At 37.2% G+C, this 19647-nt stretch overlaps 1 protein-coding gene across 2 annotated transcripts in view; it reads right to left on the bottom strand.

The window, feature by feature from the left end:
* Nucleotides 1-204: 204 nt before the first annotated feature.
* Nucleotides 205-19647, bottom strand: part of LOC136290980 (complement C1q tumor necrosis factor-related protein 7) — a 75365-nt gene continuing 55922 nt past the window's right edge. Inside the window, exons 20-34 of one of the 2 annotated variants that reach the window (XM_066185483.1) lie at nt 19374-19465; nt 17487-17654; nt 15937-16042; nt 14455-14564; nt 14240-14336; nt 12894-12992; nt 10126-10302; nt 8034-8237; nt 7463-7552; nt 6518-6631; nt 4949-5083; nt 3069-3191; nt 2545-2603; nt 1907-2084; nt 205-947 (exon numbers count right to left, since the gene is read on the bottom strand). In XM_066185483.1, coding sequence (XP_066041580.1) covers nt 759-947; nt 1907-2084; nt 2545-2603; nt 3069-3191; nt 4949-5083; nt 6518-6631; nt 7463-7552; nt 8034-8237; nt 10126-10302; nt 12894-12992; nt 14240-14336; nt 14455-14564; nt 15937-16042; nt 17487-17654; nt 19374-19465 — 1941 coding nt within the window. In that variant the 3' untranslated portion in view covers nt 205-758. The remainder of the gene's footprint in view (nt 948-1906; nt 2085-2544; nt 2604-3068; nt 3192-4948; nt 5084-6517; nt 6632-7462; nt 7553-8033; nt 8238-10125; nt 10303-12893; nt 12993-14239; nt 14337-14454; nt 14565-15936; nt 16043-17486; nt 17655-19373; nt 19466-19647) is intronic. The other variant, XM_066185484.1, reaches the window with a different exon arrangement.

Below are 19647 nucleotides of genomic sequence, written 5' to 3'. Positions count from 1 at the left end.
AGCAGGAAAAGGAGATGTATTTATATCAGTATTAACAGCACAACTTACATACTAGTAAGTGAATTTGGCTTTTGGTTAACTATTCTTGTGATAATCTTTGACTTGCACAAAAAGATTTCATATTCCTGAGTAATTTAATCAAATTCTTGCATAAAAGGAATGAGCATCTGCTTAAGGTTTGATATAAATATTTATTAAATCCTTAATCTTTAACTTCTTAAGAAAATGTCTTACACCTTTAAATGGTATTGGCATTATACAGATATAAAATACAGAGTAGGATATGAAGCAGCCTCGTAAAAATTGAAGTATGGTCTTCACTCATGGCTCTTAGGTATATAAAATTTATTCATAGCTAAAAATTCAAGAACTGATGTACAGGAATTTTTTTTTTTTTATTTACAAGTGTCTCTTGAAGAGGAAGAACCTCTGCAGAAAAACTGACTAGCTACAGGGATACCAAGGAAGCATTTTACTCTGCACCGTCACTTATATGTGGGCATGTGTAATGCTTTAAGAGTGTGAGGTCCCACAGGGAGCTATAAAAGACTTTATAAAGATCACCTATTAGTACTGGAAATTTACGCTGTCAGTCTCTTCCTTAGCAGTAATTAGTGGTTTTAGGGCAAATAAAGCTACTAAAAATCATGCGCTCATTTGATTTTTAAAATACTTGGAATAGTTCATCATAATATATGAGAAAACATATATTTACAACTATATAAGCAAATTTCCTGCAGTATTGTGACTGGTCTGTACTACCTATTTCGCACAAGTGAAGCAACATAAATCCATATAGAGAGAACATTTTGGGGATAAGCATGAATATACACAGCCAGAGCAAATTCAACATTGGAAACATCAATGGTGTGAACTCCAGTGCTGTGTACAGCTTCTATTAAAGGTCTTACTTCAGAATATGGCATATGAATAGGAAATCCAGAGACCTGGAAGTAAGAAAGAAAAGAAAACATGTTAGAAGAAAAGATGAAGGCACCTGAATAAATACCTAGTGTAAAAAAATGTACATGACGAGCAAAACAAATTATCTTCTCTATTGCCAGCCTGAGGTGATGCAACAGAAGAACCTATGTTTGTGTTTTGATAACAAGTCCAGTTTTCTCACATACTCCAGGCAAGCTTCTCACATTTTTCCTCTTTAATTTGCTTTAAGTTGAAAGTGAAGTTCTTTAGAATCCACTAGATTCAAGTTATATTAATGAATACATATAGCAGAACTTCATTGCTTTTTTGCCTTGTGGCTGGTTTTAAATCACTCTGTTCTCCTGGGCTGGGATTTGAGCACATGTCTCCTGCTCAACAAGAACTGAAACCTCAACTCATTTTGGAGCTGGCCAGAGCTGCCAGTACTGTCACAGATGTTCCATGTGGAATGCAGAAGGCCCTTCCAAGAGCCGGGAGGAAGAATGCACAGACACACCAGTGGCTGCAGTGTACACATCAATCAATTTTCTGCTTTCTTTAAAGACTAGAAAACTGAAGAAAAGCATGTTGTATGGGCTCCTGCACCTGTAAGTAGACTGTGTGTAGCACTACTCAGCACCACCCGCAGGTTCCTACTGACCCTGAGAGCTGGCGCTGGGAGACTGCACTCATGTTTATATACTGCCAATAGTGGCTGTTCTGCAGCGATTAACTTTATATTCTTATGTTCAGAAACTTTTTATCTTCAACATTACAGATGAAATAAACCAGATCATCACTCCTTCACTCTATACATAGTATAATGGTTTATCTTTGGTGTAAAATTTCTTGTGAATTTTGGTAGTAGAAGAAATAACTAGCCTAGGACACTCTTCCATACCATAGAGTGGTGATACTAAAACCTAGGGATTTAACTTCTTGCTTCTATGCACAAGCCATTTATTTATGTTCATAAGTGTACCCTGTAATATCCCAGCTGTTTCTGCAGCTCTGCCTGATGGTCATCTTCTATGTCTTTGCCTTGATTTTGTTCCAGCAGTGGCAGAAAGTTACGGAGGGTGGAAGTGCAGTATCTGTTCCAACGTGTTGGGCGTGTTGGCCTCCATTCCATAATCTTATCTTTTAATATTTTTTCAATCCTGCAATAAAATAGACTGATTATTACAATTCTAGTGTTGGACATCTGAACTGATCACCCTTGGCAGACAGTACAGATTCTGAGAATGACACATGACCTCAGTTAAACTTACTGCTCACTAAAAGTGCAGAAAAGCCAACATAACTGTGTAGTAATGTCTGCATTGTCAGTGGCTGCATAGAAAGCCATGGGCTTACAACCCCTTTTTAATTCACCACCCTCTCCTCTCATCCCCCCACAGCATTTTGTTCTTAGTGAAATGCTAGAGCAATGACTGATTAGTTCTTGCTACCTGGAAATCTCTGTTGAAGAAAGAGAATTTTTAAAAGTCCTGAAACAATAGCTTCTGATTTTTTTAGCCATTCTCCTGGCATTGAAAGCAGATTTTTAGGCCCTAGGCATAATACCTAGGAATGCTCTGGTATCAGCACCGATGGCACTTGTTCTGGAGGTAGCATTACCTGCTCTGTAGTTCCAGTGCAGCAGCCTTATCTGAATGCTCATAAGTTAGTTCTTCGGGCTAGCAATAAATAAAACAAATATGAAAACGTGCAATCTCTTCTAAACATATAACAGTTAACTTCAGGAGTTTCTGCCTTGATGATATTAACAGGAGTTTACAATTGTGCTAAAGTAATCTGTTCTTTAGATTAAAAAGAAAAAAGTTGACTTTTTCTTTATAATACTGAGCTACTACTTTAGATATGTTTGCGTTAAAGATTTATTCCATTTACTTCACTGTTGCCCTGAGATCTTTAAGATAGACAGTTAGAGGGCAAAAGCATGAATTCTGTATAAAATCAACTTCTTGCAGTAGTCCTGATTTCATTTTTTAAAGGAATAACTGTGAAATCTTTTTAAAAACCAATGCTATTACATAATACACTTTACTGAAGAAGTCCAAAGAACTTAGTATGTGTTTCTTTATACCAAGTCTGTGATGTCTCAAGCCCTCTTTTTGAGTTGGCAATAGATCCAGCAATACCTGAATGCTGCGGAGACCAGGGAATGGGAAACTTCTTGAAAAGAAAGGCTTCCAATGTTTGGGTTTGCTGAAATCAAAATTTATCCTTCCTGGGGAATCATATTCTTGCATATTAAACCAAATCTACAGGAAAGCAAATTTGGTTTAGCTTTCAGCATATAATCACACCTATGGAACACATTCCACTTACATAGCGATAAAATACTATATAATGTTAACCTCCTGTAGCAATTTTTTCTGCTGTTCTGAGCTGCACTTCCATCCCTCTGGACTGCTGCACAATTCCTTCTGAATTCTGATTAAATTCCTCCAAGAGCCCAGCCCAGTGCTGTGATGCTTGGTAGCTGCTGCACCTCAGCAGCACTGCTCTTTCAAGTGTATCTTGCAGAATAGAAGCAGAGACTGCAGACACACAAGACACAGCTTCTGTGCACATTCTTTCAGCAAGTGGAACCCATGTCTTGCACTGCCCTTCTTTACAGACATTCATTTTTGGCCTCTGTGCCTAGTCTGGAGCATGCAGGCACTGTAGAATTCTTATTCAAACAACCTTTAAATAACTATTTCTAAGGCAGCAAAATGTACCAGCACTTACTATATAAATGTGTGTGACCCTTTGTAACTGAGGTTCTGTGTGGAGTCTTCTAGGGCCAGCTGGTTCTGCCCCAGTTGGATGTGAGGTGGTGTGACTCTCCAGGCAGCACACCTGCTCAGTGTCACTGAGACTAGAATTGGGTGCATTTAAAGATGTGTTCTGCAGCTGGAGTCAGTGCTTAAGTCTGTAGTTCCTTTGAGTAACTTGAGTTATATTTTTCTTAACTGTGGGTTTAGTACTGCTTAAAAAACACCAAACAACTCTACCACTCCCCAAAATGCTTTCAGTGCCACTTCTAAAATAAATGTGCTTTAGAATAATAAATCCTCATCATAAGTCAGGATCTGTGTTTAGAATAGAACACAGAAGATTAAGTAACAAAACAAAACTCATACTGCATGGCATTCCAAAAAACTGAGGAGCAAGCTTCTAAATTCAACTTCGTTTCCATTTAAATAAACCCTAGGGGTTTTTTTAAAGTTTGCTTCCTATTTTGTCATTTTCAGACTTTGATACATCTTTCTACCTTGTTATCATGCCTCTGTATCCCCAGAAGCTGGAAGGTCTGGCATACAACCAAGTCAGGGAATGCTGCTGGCAGGACAGTTCCCAGGGTTTCTGAGCCTCCCAGCACAGGCTCAGCTCCCAGTCAGTGGCTGCTCCTTCCCCTGCCCAGAACTGCACAGCTCTTACAATCTCTCCTTTCTCTCCCCACTGTCTCCAAGAGTTTTACAGCCACACAATGAATAATACATTATGAACATGCACTAGTATTACTTGTGTATTTTCAAATAAATGAGAGGACTTGATGCCAGGCAGAAAATCAGTATTGTTTTTGTGCTCTGAGGTGCCAGCTCTCTGTTGTACACATTGAACCATTCAGGCAGTGCCAAGTGTCACATGGGCAACTCAAGTAACTCCTTTATACTTTTTTCCTCATTTTTCAGTCACGTTTCACCTGAAAACTATTATATTTGAGGAATGACTACTCCTCACCTGAGCAGTTGTAATCTTAGACCATCCTCTCTGGGAAAAATGTAACTAAAACTGAGTAACAAACATTACATTAACAGATCTCTTAATCCACCCAAATGCTGATTAAAAAAACTCTTATTTAAAATACTTAAAGTAGTTGAAAAACCTACTTAAGATTTAATAATATTTCTAATAAATGATAACCTAAATATGTTTACAATCATGAACAAATGATGCCACAGGTTAAAAAAAAAAATCAAGTTATTAACCCTTACATGTATAGAAATGTGACAAGACTGGGCACACTTACATTATCACAGCTGATCAGACAGTACACATTTTGTAAGGGGCAGAAAGTATCATACTGCCCATAAAAACATCCAGTACTGGGATTCCAGATTACATACTGACTTTGTTCCAAAGTTAATACATATGCCGTTGGTCCCTAGGAAGGGAAAAAAAAAAGGATGAGAAAGATGTTTGAAAACTGGCTACAAGGACAGTATGCTTCGTATTCTTTGGAATGCTAAATTTTTATTATTGAGGTTGATAGTGCTTTTTAGGGCAAACTGCTTGGAAGATTTTACAGGTTCATTACAGTTCAACACAAAATAATGTGGCAGAGAAATTGTCAGACATGCAGAGCTCCGAGCCATAACATACAGATCCTGAAAGCTGTCTTGTGTCAACTACAAACAGATGTGAAATTCCACATACAGGAATGTTTACCAGATGCTGCTTCAGTATCACCATGTCCTGCTTGGCTACTGCCACAGCTCTCATCCATGGGTAATCTCTGAGCTGAAGGACTTCCATCTAGGCAGCACACTGTGTCTCAGCCATCAGCCTCACTCTCAGGCAGATAAGGAATTTCCCAGCTCTCTTTATATTCTCTAACAGGAATCCCTAAACTGCTCTTCTATGTTCTTGCCATCCCTTGTATTTTCCGGGTTATCTTGAAATACCTGAAATAAATCCCCTCCTTACAAAATGCTTTATTAATGACTAGCATCTCCATCAGATTTTGAGGGGAAGGAACGTATCTGAGTACCTGTTCCTGTCACTGCAAGTGTCTCAGAAATGTGCTTAAGAAACTAGCTTAGACAGAATTTTTTACCAAAAAACCTTTCATGTGTATGTAGAAATTTGCATTATAAACAGATAGCACCTTTTTGAAAAGAGCAGTAGTGGCTAGTTGGAAATCTGAATGCTTCCCTGAGAACAAGGGCATCTCCCAAGCAGCAAAACAACCTGTGTTTCAGTTCTGGGCCAGTCTGAGCCCAGCTGCTGCCACAGTGGCTCCCAGCTGCCCAAGGCAGAGCAGATGCCTCACCTGCCTGCATTACAGAGGGAGAGGGACTTGCCCAGCCTGAACCAATCTATCTTTACTACTACTGCAGCTCTGCCATCAGCCAGAGAGAGAATCAGCTGATGTATGCTACCACTAAGAATCCCTGGCATGCCTCTAGCCTCTCCCATCGCCTCTGAACTGGTACCAAATCCCACACAAACTCTGTCACAGTCTGTACACCCATGCCTGAGATGCTGTGAAGGGACTCTCTCCATCAGTGTGTCCTGGATACCCCATTTATACAAGCTGAAGTCAAATCAAGGGTTACAGATGCTTGGTACTGCATTATGATGACAACTAGTACCAGTTTAAGCATGGAAACAGAGGTCCAGGAAGAAAACTCAGACAGACACTAAGATATGCTTTCAATTTTTTATTTGCTTCTCTGAAAAGAAGCAGTTCCCAGCCCCAATGTTTAGATAATATCCCAGAAAAACATTGCAGCAAGAAACAACTACAGATTGCTGGGGGCCAAAGACTTCACAAAATAAAAGTTAGTACTTAGGCCAAATGAAAAAACCCTCTTACCTCAGGAATGGCATTTCCAATGATAAGCCAGGCTTTCTTCCCCATACCAAGAAAATAATTACACAAGAGCACAGCGTGTTCTTCCTCATCTCCCGCCAGAAGATAAAGAAATTGCTAATTGAGGTATTAAAAAAAAAAAAAAGTTTTTTTCTAGGCAGTTATCAACTTAAAGAGTATTTGATAATGTTTCTTAACACATCTGAAGCAAGGAGTCCTCTCAGATCTTTGTAACTGATCTTTACTGTTTATTGGTCACTGCTTCAACTTCTTCAACACACAAGATGAAGAGTGAATGGCGTGAGAATCCTTGAGATCTGAGATCTTATCACAAGAACCATGGTCTTTATCTTTTTTAGAAAGATCATTTTTCAGAGAAGTTCTGAGGATAAAAACTTCATCTATGAATCAATGGTATATAATAATCTTCAGCTAACATCTTCATCAATGTTTGCTGTTAGTCTCCAAATGACAGGATTTGTGTGACAGGGAAGGCTAAATATCCCATTATTGCTTACACTACATGCAATGTCTTTTCTATAGTTCTTTGGAATGACAATGATCCATTTTAAGTCTAGTTGTAATGTCTCCATCAGTCAGCATCCCTTCACTTGTGCGTGACTATGACATTATGGACTGGTTTATAACAGAAAAAAATGGGAGATGTGCTTTGAAGCCCTAATGTATTCTTAGCTTACTGCAAGCTATCAAAGAAAAATTTTTTGGCTCAGATCAGAATAAGCACCTTCTTTCAAGCTTTGGTCCTTATTCTTTGAAATAAATGGCTCAAAGAAAAATATTCCTCACAATAACAGAATCACGGAATAATTTAGGTCTGAAGGGACCTCAAGAGCTAATCTAGTACAACCTCCCTCCAAAAAGAGTGGCCACTAGGATGTTTCATCACATTCAAGAGGATAAAGAACTTCTTTTTAATGCATTGCTTACATCTGATGTACTCCATAAATCACAAATTCCAGCAAATGACACACTATCTGGCAAAAAAGGAATCAAAGCAACATATCGAGCCACCAGTTCCTGCAAGAAAACAAAACAGAGCAGGTCACTCCTTTAATTCAAAATGCTCTAGTGCTATTATACCAGGTGTGAAGAATATTGCTGTTTCCACTCAATGACAAAATACACTGAGTAACCTCAGTACAGTAGCAGCTAGCTCATTTTAGAACTTGTATCAAAGACTGATATGATTTACTGCCATTGAGGTTTGGCATAATTCTTTGTCTTTTAAAGGACAATACTCATTAATAAACTTATCTTTTTCCCCTGAGAAGACAAATATTATTTTACAGTATCATTACAGTTGGACTTACTGTGTGTTACACATAGTCATTCATAGTCATTACTACTTTTATTTTGAATGTGTAGATTTTCCTGTGCAAAAGGTGTAGCTGTACAGCACAGATACAAAGCTGGGATTTGCTTATGTGCATGTGCACAGGCAAACAAACATCATGAAATATGTATCCCACAGACTCCACGATCTTTTCTAAGTACTTACTGCTGCTGTTTGAGATCTATTTGGGACAGTATCAAGAAGCTCCTGTGGTGGATTCAGAGGTTTGATATATCTGGTAATAAAAACTGTTTTCCCATCAAGGTCAATTACAGTTGTTAGGCACTGGCGGCTTGGAAACTTTGATGTACATTCAGCTTCATATTTTTCTGCTGCCTGGAGCAGTTTCTCATCTTCCTGGGTATCAAACTTCAAAAGACAGTAGAATTTATACAAAACCAGTTTTATTTATAGTTTAGACTTAAGTCTTTAGTATATTTGGCCATATTTCATCATTTAGAGGACAATAAAAGGAGTGTTACATTCTTTTCTAACAGCACTTTGAACTTGCCTTGCAGTATAAAGTTTTGCTTACAGACATAAAAGGAAGGTGAAGGCAATGGAAAGCCAGGTAATTTGCATTTACTTATGAATGCCAATAATGATCTACACGTACAAGCTGGCTTTATTAAAGCACTGAAAAACGTAGTGAAAGTTATGGCCAAGTAACACTGGGGGCATGAGGATGTAACTCCACATATTAAGTCAAAAGTAAACCATTATGTTTAGGTACTAATCCTAGGTGCTATTCCCAAAGCACTCCATTGAAACCACAATTGACATTATCCCTAAAATCCCAGTGATTTTTATATAAATAATACTGCAACAATGTCGCTCAATGCCAAAATATTTGCAGAGAAGGTTCAAGTGATTTTTACATGAATCCTTGTATTTCAGCGATCTCTAAAATTTCCACATTTTTAATGACATTTTTCAGACGGAAATGTAGAACTCAAAAGCACATATTAATTATACAACACCAATTATTTCATGATGTTTTCTAAGATGTCATCTTTTAAAGGTATTAAGATTGGTCAGTTACCTGTTTAGAAATCCTTGTATACTTTGAGTGGTGCTGAGAATTAAAGTTCATCCTTCATAATATTTTTGTTTAAAATAAGCCACTTTTGTCATTTGTTACTCTTCACAAAGTAGCCTGAGGTGGAACAGCTGGGCACTGCCCTGAAGCTAGACCTCCAAGTTAGAAGAGAAGGCACACAGTGGTGATTCTTCTCAACCATAATTAACAGCAGAAAAGCAGAGCCTTTGGCATCTTGTAAATTTAAATGTAGCAATTTACTGCAAATATTATTGGCAAATAAACAATTACTATGTCACAGTCAAGTAACACAAACAGCAAAAAGGTTGCTGAATGGCACAAATTCAAGCTAAATCTTAAACTGGGAACAACAGGAGCATCTCAACTGATTTATTAATGTTGTACCTTCTTAAGCATTTCATTCATCTAATAGAGGTTCAGAAGGACAGCAGGAAAGAGAGGAAAAATAAGTAAAGAAACAAAAAAGGTATCATAAAATTAAACTAAAATTATGCTTAGCATCCTAAAACACTATACAAGCATTTCAAATTATCTGCAGCTCAGTAATAGAAAGAAAGTATGAAAAATTATTTAGTTTTTTTTTTTTTCCAAAATTTGCCTAATTCTTTCTATAATAAGTGTATGTGTTGCATCTGGAGAGTTGCAGCAAAGAATTGTAATGACTATTGTTTTTAGACTAAGGCACTTCTGGTTTACTGATGAAACTGAAAAAAAATAGCAGCTGCTGTTTAGGAATTATTATCTTCAAGATCTTGAGGCCTGCATGAAGCCATAAATAATAAATGCTCATTTGAACAGTATAAACACAGAAGCAAGAAAATACTCTTTGCACCTGCCACCTCCTTTCTGTCCACTATTCACAAATACTCACGGAAATGCTTTATTGTTTACACAAGTACAGGGAAAAACTACACGCTCACAGATAAAAATGCCAATTTGCTTTCTCTTAAGACTAAAATTAGATACCTGGGGAAAGTTATTTCTCATGCATTGAGTGCACATCTCACTTAATGGTGCATCTAATTAAACTGAACTGAGATAAAAAAATTGAAATAAAGCAGTCCAAATTTGTATGAATGTCCTTCTATACTCACATTCATGTCCTTTGGTACACTAAGGAGACCTATTAATATGCATCTCAACAACTGCACCACTGGAAACAAAGAGCAAGAGTATGATGAATTAGTGATTAGTTACCTTCTCCCTGACAGACTCTCCGGGGATGAGCTGTGGTTCAATGGTAATAAACAGTGTTATATATGAGCCCTCACTCAGATTTTGCACAGAATCATAACCTCTCTCCATGCCCACGTTCTTTTCTTTGCTGTAGCCAAGGAGGACTGGAGGAATATTGATCTTAAATGTACCATCAATCTACAACAGATAGAGAGAAATACTTCTCAGTAAAAGCAAAAAAGCAAAAGTTCCCTCTCACATAAATTTGCTACTTGGGTCTGCATATTTTCTTTTTTCGTTATTTTAAGTTACAAAATATTAAAATGAGAGAATATGATATTTATGTTGATTAACTGTGGGGAAAACACGAGATATCTCATTGTTAAATATATTAATCACAACTTGATTTCAGCCTCTCTTGCATATTATGAACACTAATATTTAATGAAATGGAAATCACACACACTAGTTCACAAAGAAAGAAAGAGTGCCAGCCTTTCACTGCTTTTCTTTCCAACAGCAAACTCTACATGGCTCTGTTTACCTGGAACAATGAAAAAATGGCAAAATAACAGGTTGCACAATTATGCTTCTCAAGGCAGCAGCAGACCAACAGGCCTTTGCCTACGAGTGATGTGGGAGTGATGCTCCAGCAACTCAGAGATGGATCCTCTTCCATGCACAACCTACTGATGCTTCTTGGGCGGAAATGGAACTTTATCCAGCTTCCGCATGGAAGTGCTCTGACAGACTCACCAGCCCTTTGCAGCTCCCCCTGCTACCACAAACAGAGTAAAGTCTTTCTGAAGGGCTGGGTGAGACAAGAGATGGCAGGTCCCACACTTGCTTGGGCAGGTTTCAATAGTGGAAGTACCCAACTTTAAAAGAAAAGCAAAAAAATTAAGTTCCTGATTTGGACACAATTAGAGGAACTGTCACCAGAAAGGGTATCTTCAGTGGATGTGGAAAATGAACAGATGACTCACTGGCATGGCTCATCAAACATTTAAGAACAAAATTGAGTTTTGATGAGAAGAAAACTAAATATATCATTCAAAATTTCTGCTCCAGTATATTAGAACAGGATGATGAAATGCTTCATTTGCTATTGAAATTTATTTGCTAGATGCACCTTGATATAACCACTGTTCTGACCAGGCTTTTTCAAATTTCATATGAAACCCTGTTCAAATGCAAAGAATCTCTACTGCTGGGAAGACCTATACAAGCACATTCTGCTTAGGCATTCACAAACTCCAACATCTCCTCAAAGAGAGTCAGAAGGGTATCTGACAGGAATTCTGGAGCTACTCTGGTTCTATAACAGAAGGACTGAGAACTGAAGAACAGAGGTTGACATGAGTATGGGAAATCCCTAAAGATGGATTGTGGATGGTGGCTATGTCCTTCAGTATGTATTGGTAAGCAATCTGTTAAAATGCCCAGTCTGCCCATTAAATCTCTCAGGACTGTGAGCAGACACACTTCTCAGGTGGATTTCATTCATTCTACAGGGAACAATTCCCTAAAAATGAGCATTGGATCATGTTGTTTCTTGTTTGTTAACCTATAGCAATGCTGGTCACATTATGTGACACTGTCTGCACAGGATGGCCAAAGACTCACGAAAGGAAGGTCAGATCTTAAAACTTACATCTCCTTTTAAATCAGTGAAAGCTTCATGCTACAGCACACCACAGCTCTCAAACTGATAAATTAACTGATGACCCTCCCAAGCTGAAGAGAGCATATAATTAATGATCTAGCAGAAACAAATGGACTAAGCCTGGTTAAGACATACACTGTCCAAAATTTCTCAGCAATGAAAAGTATCCCATGCTTTCCTGAATCCCACAATTACATTCTGTTATGCTTTGCAGACAGCCCAAGAAAACCACTTTGATCACCAAGCATGCACTCAAATTAAATTAGACTCCTGTAGACTTCCCCTCCACCCTAAGAATCTGGGAGGCTCAGAGTATGCCTTGAAGTGCTTAAGGTTCTGTGAAGTGCCCCATTTGGCCAGATAATAGCAAACAAAAGTGTCATTAGGAATGCAGCTGATGCCTCAGGTTCTTACTTCATAAAGATTCTGACTTTTGTGATCAGATGATTTCATCTACACATAAAAGCAACTGCCATGCAGAAGTTGTCCTAGAGCTGTATTACAATATGATAGGACTATCAATGGAAAGAAGTAGCTTCCTTAAACTAAGTCCAGGATGAGTGGCTGGACAAAAAAAAGTATTTCCTCTGTGAAGAAGTGCATGTTTTACCATTACTCCCATGACTAACTATTGCTATTTCTTGAAGATAGTGTCTCTGGAAAAGTTCTAAAAATGGAAGAAAGAAGGGATTGGGAGAAGCAAAGATCAAAATCTTGTGATTCGTGAAAAGTGTGAAAAAAAAAGTTCAGTCAAATTTCCTCACCTATCTAGGTGATTCTATTCCTAGTCCATCTATCTAGGCTGTGCAATACCAGAGCCCTCAAGAGCCACTGAGAAAACCACCTAAGAAACCTGTGCTTTTAACCTTTTAATGTACTGAAGGAAGCCAGGCTGCATTGTCACTGTTGAGTATGTTATATCTTTTCTCCCTTCAAAACCTTGAACTGACTGGGAAATACTCAGCAAATCTGTCAAAAAAAATCCCATTGTTTTCAAAGGTATCTTCAAACAATTCCTTAAAAATAAACTAACAATTACAACGAACATAATTAAACCTGACATTCCATTTCCAGCCCTTTTCCATTCTCAGTTCTGTATTTTACTTCAAATAAAATCACTTACCCTTGCTTGAAAATATATGGTAGTAAATGGAATCTTAACACATCCCAGCCAGTGTCTCTCAATACGAGTGTGGATTCCACTTCCTCTTTCACGATCATCCTATTAAGAAGTTGCCCAACATAACACTTTGTAAGAAAGCTTCATTTAAAGGAAATTCAATCAACAACTGAATCAAGGCATTAACAGAAATTCTGTATTAATTTTCTGTAAGTATCAGTTCCATTACTAGTGCAGCAGTAATTATTCTGCACACCTTTCAAGCACACCAGATGCTGAAAACATATAAGAAAATCAGAGCCCATGATACAATGTGGTTGCACTGTAGGATTTAAGTCCTGTATGACCTGTGATGGAGAACTTAAAACTCTGACAAGGAGTCCACAAGACTCTTCTCAGACAAAGCAAATGAAGCTCTGGTCTTCTAATGAAGTATTTTATTAGTATTTAGAAAAGCTTTTTGAAGTTAAAATGGTATGAAAACCCTGTGAAAAGGAAAAACTGTTTTCATGTGTACTGTCTATCAGATTTCCAAATCTTTTATGATCAGCCTAGAACTATTTGTTAAAAAAACCTCAGGCATGACATCCAAGTTTCAAGAGTGTAGCTTTCTTCCTTCTGCTTCATGAAGTATTGTTTCAGTTTTGAGGACAGAATTCTGTTCTCAGCAAAGTGTGTGCATTATTTATTTCTGGGTTATGCTTTCAAGAATGTTGAGTACTGCTATTTTTGTGTCTGCTGAATTGACTAGGAAAGCTTTCACTGGATTCAACAGGGGAAGGAGTTATGCCAACACTGAGAGCTTACAAAAATTTCTTGTTACTAGTACTTGCAATTTTTGTCTCATTCAAAAAAATTAATACAAACAACCAATAGATGGTTTGGACTTTTTTTTTATTATTTCACCAAAGAGCTTGTAAAACAAGATGAGACAAAGTATGACAAGATGGTTAGTAAAAAATACAGGAACTGGGATCACTCCTCTGGAATGAAGTAAAAAACTCTGACTAAGGATAAGAACAGAATTCAGATTACAATTCATGATGCCTCTCAATTTTAGGATCTCCAATTTCATTAAATATCAGTAAAACACACTACATATTTGTGTTCAACTCTAGCAGCATTTTATGTGATGCAAGCTGAATTTGTACAAATGTTAACACTGTAAAGATTGCTCCCCCTGACAACCTTGCAGCAATGACTAGATATAAAATCATAAGGAATGACAAAATAGAGAAAAGAAAGGCAAAGGAGGAGGGAAAGTTATTACATGGAAAAGTCTTGTTCTGGCAACTTCAAAAAGCTCACAATGTTCTCTAATGTACACTGTCCTTCAATTATGAACTCACCTCTACAGCATCATGAAGTACTTCATCAAAAACATTAATGAAGACTTCATCTTTTACTGACTGCAAACTGTGGGTGCTGTAGTCACCACTAGGAGCTCTGAAGAGTTAAATAAATAAAAAAAGTGATTTGAACAGTATAGGAAAATGAGGATAAATCTGCATGCTCAAATTAAATTATTATTACGCAGAAATAACTTGGTTTCATTTTGCCATACCTAAATGGAAGCTCAAGTTCCTCATTCCAGCAGGGGCTGGGACCTTCTGCTGTTGTTGTCCGGCAGACTGTTCGCTGAAAAGAAACTTCTACAAAAGGACGGACCAAAACCTATAAACAGATACCAAAACAAAGGAAACAGACCTCTGGGGGTATTCATCAGAGCACATTAAATAACACATTTCATGCACTTAGAAAAATATATGTTGTGGCAATCAGGCTGGTTCAGCCCAGGTATAACTTTAATACTCTTTAAATAAACCCACTTCTTGGGTTTCTAAGCATTTATGAAGCTTTAAAAAATATTTTATACACTAGCATTTCCAAAAGTTTATGTGTATTCTGAATAGCTGACATATTTATATACACTGTGAAAATCACATTCTCTCCTGAGAGTGGAAAAGCTACAGGCTTTCTAATCAAGGAAAGTAACTGAAACAGAACACGTGATCCAGACACCAGTGGAAAAAAGTGCGCTTGTATTCTCTTATCTGTAATCCAAGAAGCCTTCAGCTACAATCCCAGTTGTTCCTGAAACCAGCTTCTATGACAGATAAGCAACTTCATCTAGACAAAACAAACCCCTAATGTGATTAAAAATGCCTTATTTAACATTCAAATGCACATGTCAGAACATTTTCTACATTTCAAAAAGCTGTAATTTTGAAGGAAAATCATAAGGAAACCAGTAAAAACCCTGAAGGTCTTTCATCTTCATTCAGAAGGATGCTGAATTTAGTTTTAAATAGCAAGCAATTTTAATTTCAGTGCCAGCCATAAGAATGGCTGTGATGGTTTAGACTAGGAGTGTACTGTACCCAAAGTGCAGCCAGTGAAAACACCCAGCAGCCAACACACACAGAAAAGTAAGAACTAAGCAGGCAGAGATGGTATTTTCTTCTATTAATCTTCTAGACTTCAAACACTTTCAGATGAAAGACTTTCCTAAGCCTGTAATGATTTTTCTTTTAAGTAATTCCCAATGGATCACTCTTGCACATACCTGTCCAATACCCACTTCAGCACAAACAAACCTCCTTCATCCACAATACATGTAAGCACCTTCTGTGGGCACAAAAATCACAACCTTCTCCTGAAGGCTTGTTTTGAACCTAACTCCTACCAGCTTCATTTTCCCATCACTCACATTTGTACTTACAGTGCCAGGAAATAAGTCAATCCTTATCCAGTGTCTGTGACTTGTGATTTTGTGCCTTTCTACCTTATTTCTCTTCCTCTACTCACAGCTTTAACTGTTCTGGCTGAAAGTCCCACCATTTTTCACTGGGCAGGAGCCATTCCGTGTATCTGACATCCCTATCACCCTTCTCTGAACTTTTTGCAGTTTTGCTCTCTTTTTGGAGATCAAAAGAGTGGACAAGGCAACCTTGCCAATAAGGTATCTTTCTGAGGGTGAATGCTACTGTGTGTGGAAAAGAGGAATGCTCACAGCTTCACAGAAAATGTCATCTTTGTAACATACCTGGTTGAATGCCCAATCTGGGGTGTTAGGTGAGCTCTGAGCTGATGGGGAGGCTGCAAACATCTCGTTAAAGGACCTTGAAGATTTTGATGGCTGTTGAAGTTTGCTACAAGAGGAAACAGAAAACAACAACCAGGGAAGAGAGAGAATTCATCACAAAATATGAATCCTTCACATTGTCTATCAGCAATTCAGAATTCTGGAGATACTCCTGATGTTTTTTGTTACAATTTTAACCTCGGGAAGATATTTATTAGATCAAATAACACAACTAAAATGCCAGAAAGGAGTATTGAGAGTATACTTCTTATAAGCCTCATTGCAAAAGAGTACTTTGTGCCAGGAGGCTCTCTCTTCTGAAGTTTATCAAGGGCAGACTTTTTTTTTCCCCTACCCCACACAATCTCTTTGAGCTACAAGTTTTTAAGTTCAAGTAGTTGAATCCCTTCAGAATTCATGAACGGTGTAGATCTAATTGTATTGAAGCAAGGTCTCTATGGCAAAAAAAAGAATTACTACGAATATTACAGATTTGTCAGCCCATGAGTGAAGGAAAAGATATGTTAAAACATTTATTTTTATAGTACTTCCACATAGCTTTTTTTTGGAATAAGACCACATTATAGACCATAAAAGAGTAACTATTCATGTATAAATCAGCTATATATAAAATAAAATATCATATAATGCAAAAAGATTGGATGAGGTTTTAATTATTTTTGTAATTCTGGTACTGAATTGAATTTTTCAACTTCTTTTTCTTGTCAATTAATTGCTTTTTTCAGTATCAATTTATTTACAGGGTGCAACAGAACCTCTAATACAGTATGAGAAAAAAACAGCTGACAATCCTAAATTCTATATCTGGCCAGCTTGGAAGTACCTCTGAGTTAAATGCAAGGTATGTTCATTTTAGGGGAAAGAGAGAGAACACTGCATTAACACATTGCTTCTGGAGCTGAACCAGACTGTTCAGTGTCTCTACATGACACACCATCATGCAGTGCAGGCATTGTCTTAATGTGCTTCAGTGTAAAGGTCACCTTTAAAATTAGAGCCACATTAGGCTCAGTCTATTAACTTAAACAGTTCATCAAGGAGAAGACCAACATGCTGCACTCAGGAGGCAAATATAGTATCCCACAGGGAAGAACTGGACTTTTTAATATTTGTTTTTTTTTGTCTTTAATTAAGATGCTATGAATTAAAATTTTCTTGAGTATTATCAAGAGGCTTGCTCAAGGGATAATTAATCTGGTATTACCAGAGTTATGATGCTGTCAAAGATGTAACTTATCTTTCTGACCGTTTCTGGTAAAACATGTCTTGAATTTCACAGCTGCTGAAAAGTTATTATATTAATCTACAAACTTAGAAAATATTTGTCCTTTATCATCATTCATAAAAATATAAATGTATATATGTATGTTTTTATCATGAGAATCAAAACAGCACACATGGCTGAATTATAACATCTGCTGCTTCATCTGTCCTCAAAAGAGTAGAAGCCAGAAAATGAATCTGTACTGGAAACAAGCTTTTAAACATACCTCATCACTGGTTTTCTCACTGGAATATCATAGGCTCTGATGATGTTCACTAACAGTTTTATGTCTCCATCTGATAAATTCTGTGCTGTGACCTTCTTCCTTTCTTTTCTTCTTGGCCTTAATGGTCGTTTTGGCTCTGCCAGTTTAAAGAGGCCAAGTCCCAGAATGCTAATAATCATAAACCAGGTATTTAGTCAGTTTTGCATAGAATCCAGCATTCTAGTGTTACCATGACACACATGAAAATTATGCACTAACATGAAAAGGAAATATTTGCTCCTGCTGCTGCCAAACAAAACTCTTTGAAATGTCAAAATGTTGCAATTGTTTAATACTGCACAATCCAGTTCTGTCTTATATTTCAGGAATTATAACTTCAATGTGCAAAAAAGTTTGGCTGTTTGGGGTCCTTTTTCCCCCAAAACTGTGTAAGGTGCAAAAAAGACAATTACACAGCTTCAAGGCAGATGTAAACTACAGTGCTATAAACAAGGGATCTAGCAGATGATGATAACCACTGTATGGAAGAGGCGAAGCATCTATCTACACAGCTACGTACACTGAACAGCAGGCTACAGAAAGGAAGCAGAATCAATATACCACAACATACCCTGGACCCTCAGAACTGACAACCAAGGCAAAGCCGAACCAAAGGAAAAAGAAAATTAGGAAAACAATAAAATGAAGATGTGTGTTTTATTTATGAAGATGTATGTAATGTTTACATCACTGATATCAACTGCAGACATTCAAAAACCATATTTAAAAACTGATAGCTAATAGCATTTCTTCCTTATATGTAATAAAGACCTCACAGTACTTACTGTTAAAAGAACACAAAATCACGAGTTACTGAAATATCTCGCTAAGTGAATATTAAACAAGCCATGGTGTATTTTAAATTCAGTAACCATAAAACTTTGCAAATAGAATACAATATGAAATAGGATTCATGATGAGAAAATACAAATGAAGCATTTGATTTTACACAAAAGTAGTCTTGTTCAGATTTTTCTCTACTGTCATGTGAAAACATCAACTAAAACCTAGCCTAAAGTCTTTTGTAAGAGAGCAAGTCTCTGTGTCTCCAGCAGATGGGACTGTTTAGATTTTTACAGCTGGCTGAAAACCACTTTGACTCTATTAACAGGGTGTTGTGCTTAGAGTGAACAGAAGCAATCTCTACATGGAAGAAAAAATAACTTTTGCAGCTTGTTTACTTACAGAGATTTAAAGTGAGCAACACTAAGAATCAACTAGGCTGTGATGACCAATACACATTAAAATCAACAGGTATGGGATTTGAAACAAAAATCCAAGGGAAGTGCTCAAGTAATAAAAAACACAGTAATCTTAGAAGAGAAAAGCAGTACTTTCCAAACTCAGTATCTTTTTTCAACATAAATACCATATGAAAACATTCAGCATCAGCATCAGAAGTATATGTGCAGTAAAACAAAGAAAATTACAGTTAAAAGTCTACTGCACATTATTTGCAGGGCATAGGCACTGACTAAGTAAGCATCACCTACAGAACCAGTCAGTAATAGTGTTACTAACTCTGATACTTGCCTGAAAATTGGAAATATTCTATCTGGCACCAGCTGGACTATGCTTAGCTCATCAGAAATGCATCATATCCTGTTATATCTTATTTACACGCTGTCACTTTATTTCTGTCAAAAGCAGACTTTTTCTTAAAAAAGTTTTGACTACCCTTTCTTTACCAATACACTGTACTGGCAGAGGTGTACATAGTGATTGGAAGTTTATCTATTATACGAAACACAAAGTCACATCAGCACACTTGGCAAAATGGAAATAAAAAAATGCAGGTGAATTTATATTAATTGTTTTATTTGGAACAAATAAAGATAGCTCTCTTACCCCAGGCTTGGAATCTCCTCTTCATTGACAAGGTCAGAGAGAAGGAAATGGTGCTTTGCTATGAGGAAACGGTTGATTACTGATTCTCGAACCTGTGAACAGGGAGGGAGAAGATACAAAAGTGCATTTCTAATCCAAATCCACTGCCAATATTTGCATTCTGATTAATAAACACAAACAAAACATCCATATACATATTCTTCATTTTTTCCCAATTTCACAAGGGTCACAGTTGAAAGAAAAATTTCTTTCCACCAGCTATTTCTTTAGAAGG

This window comes from Chamaea fasciata, unplaced genomic scaffold (assembly GCF_029207755.1).
Source record: "Chamaea fasciata isolate MVZ Bird 193981 ecotype frontalis unplaced genomic scaffold, bChaFas1.0.hap1 SCAF_6, whole genome shotgun sequence".
In the NCBI taxonomy this organism is placed as follows: domain Eukaryota; kingdom Metazoa; phylum Chordata; class Aves; order Passeriformes; family Sylviidae; genus Chamaea; species Chamaea fasciata.
Note: the sequence above shows the minus strand (reverse complement) of the source record. Positions and strands in the feature narration are given on the sequence as shown.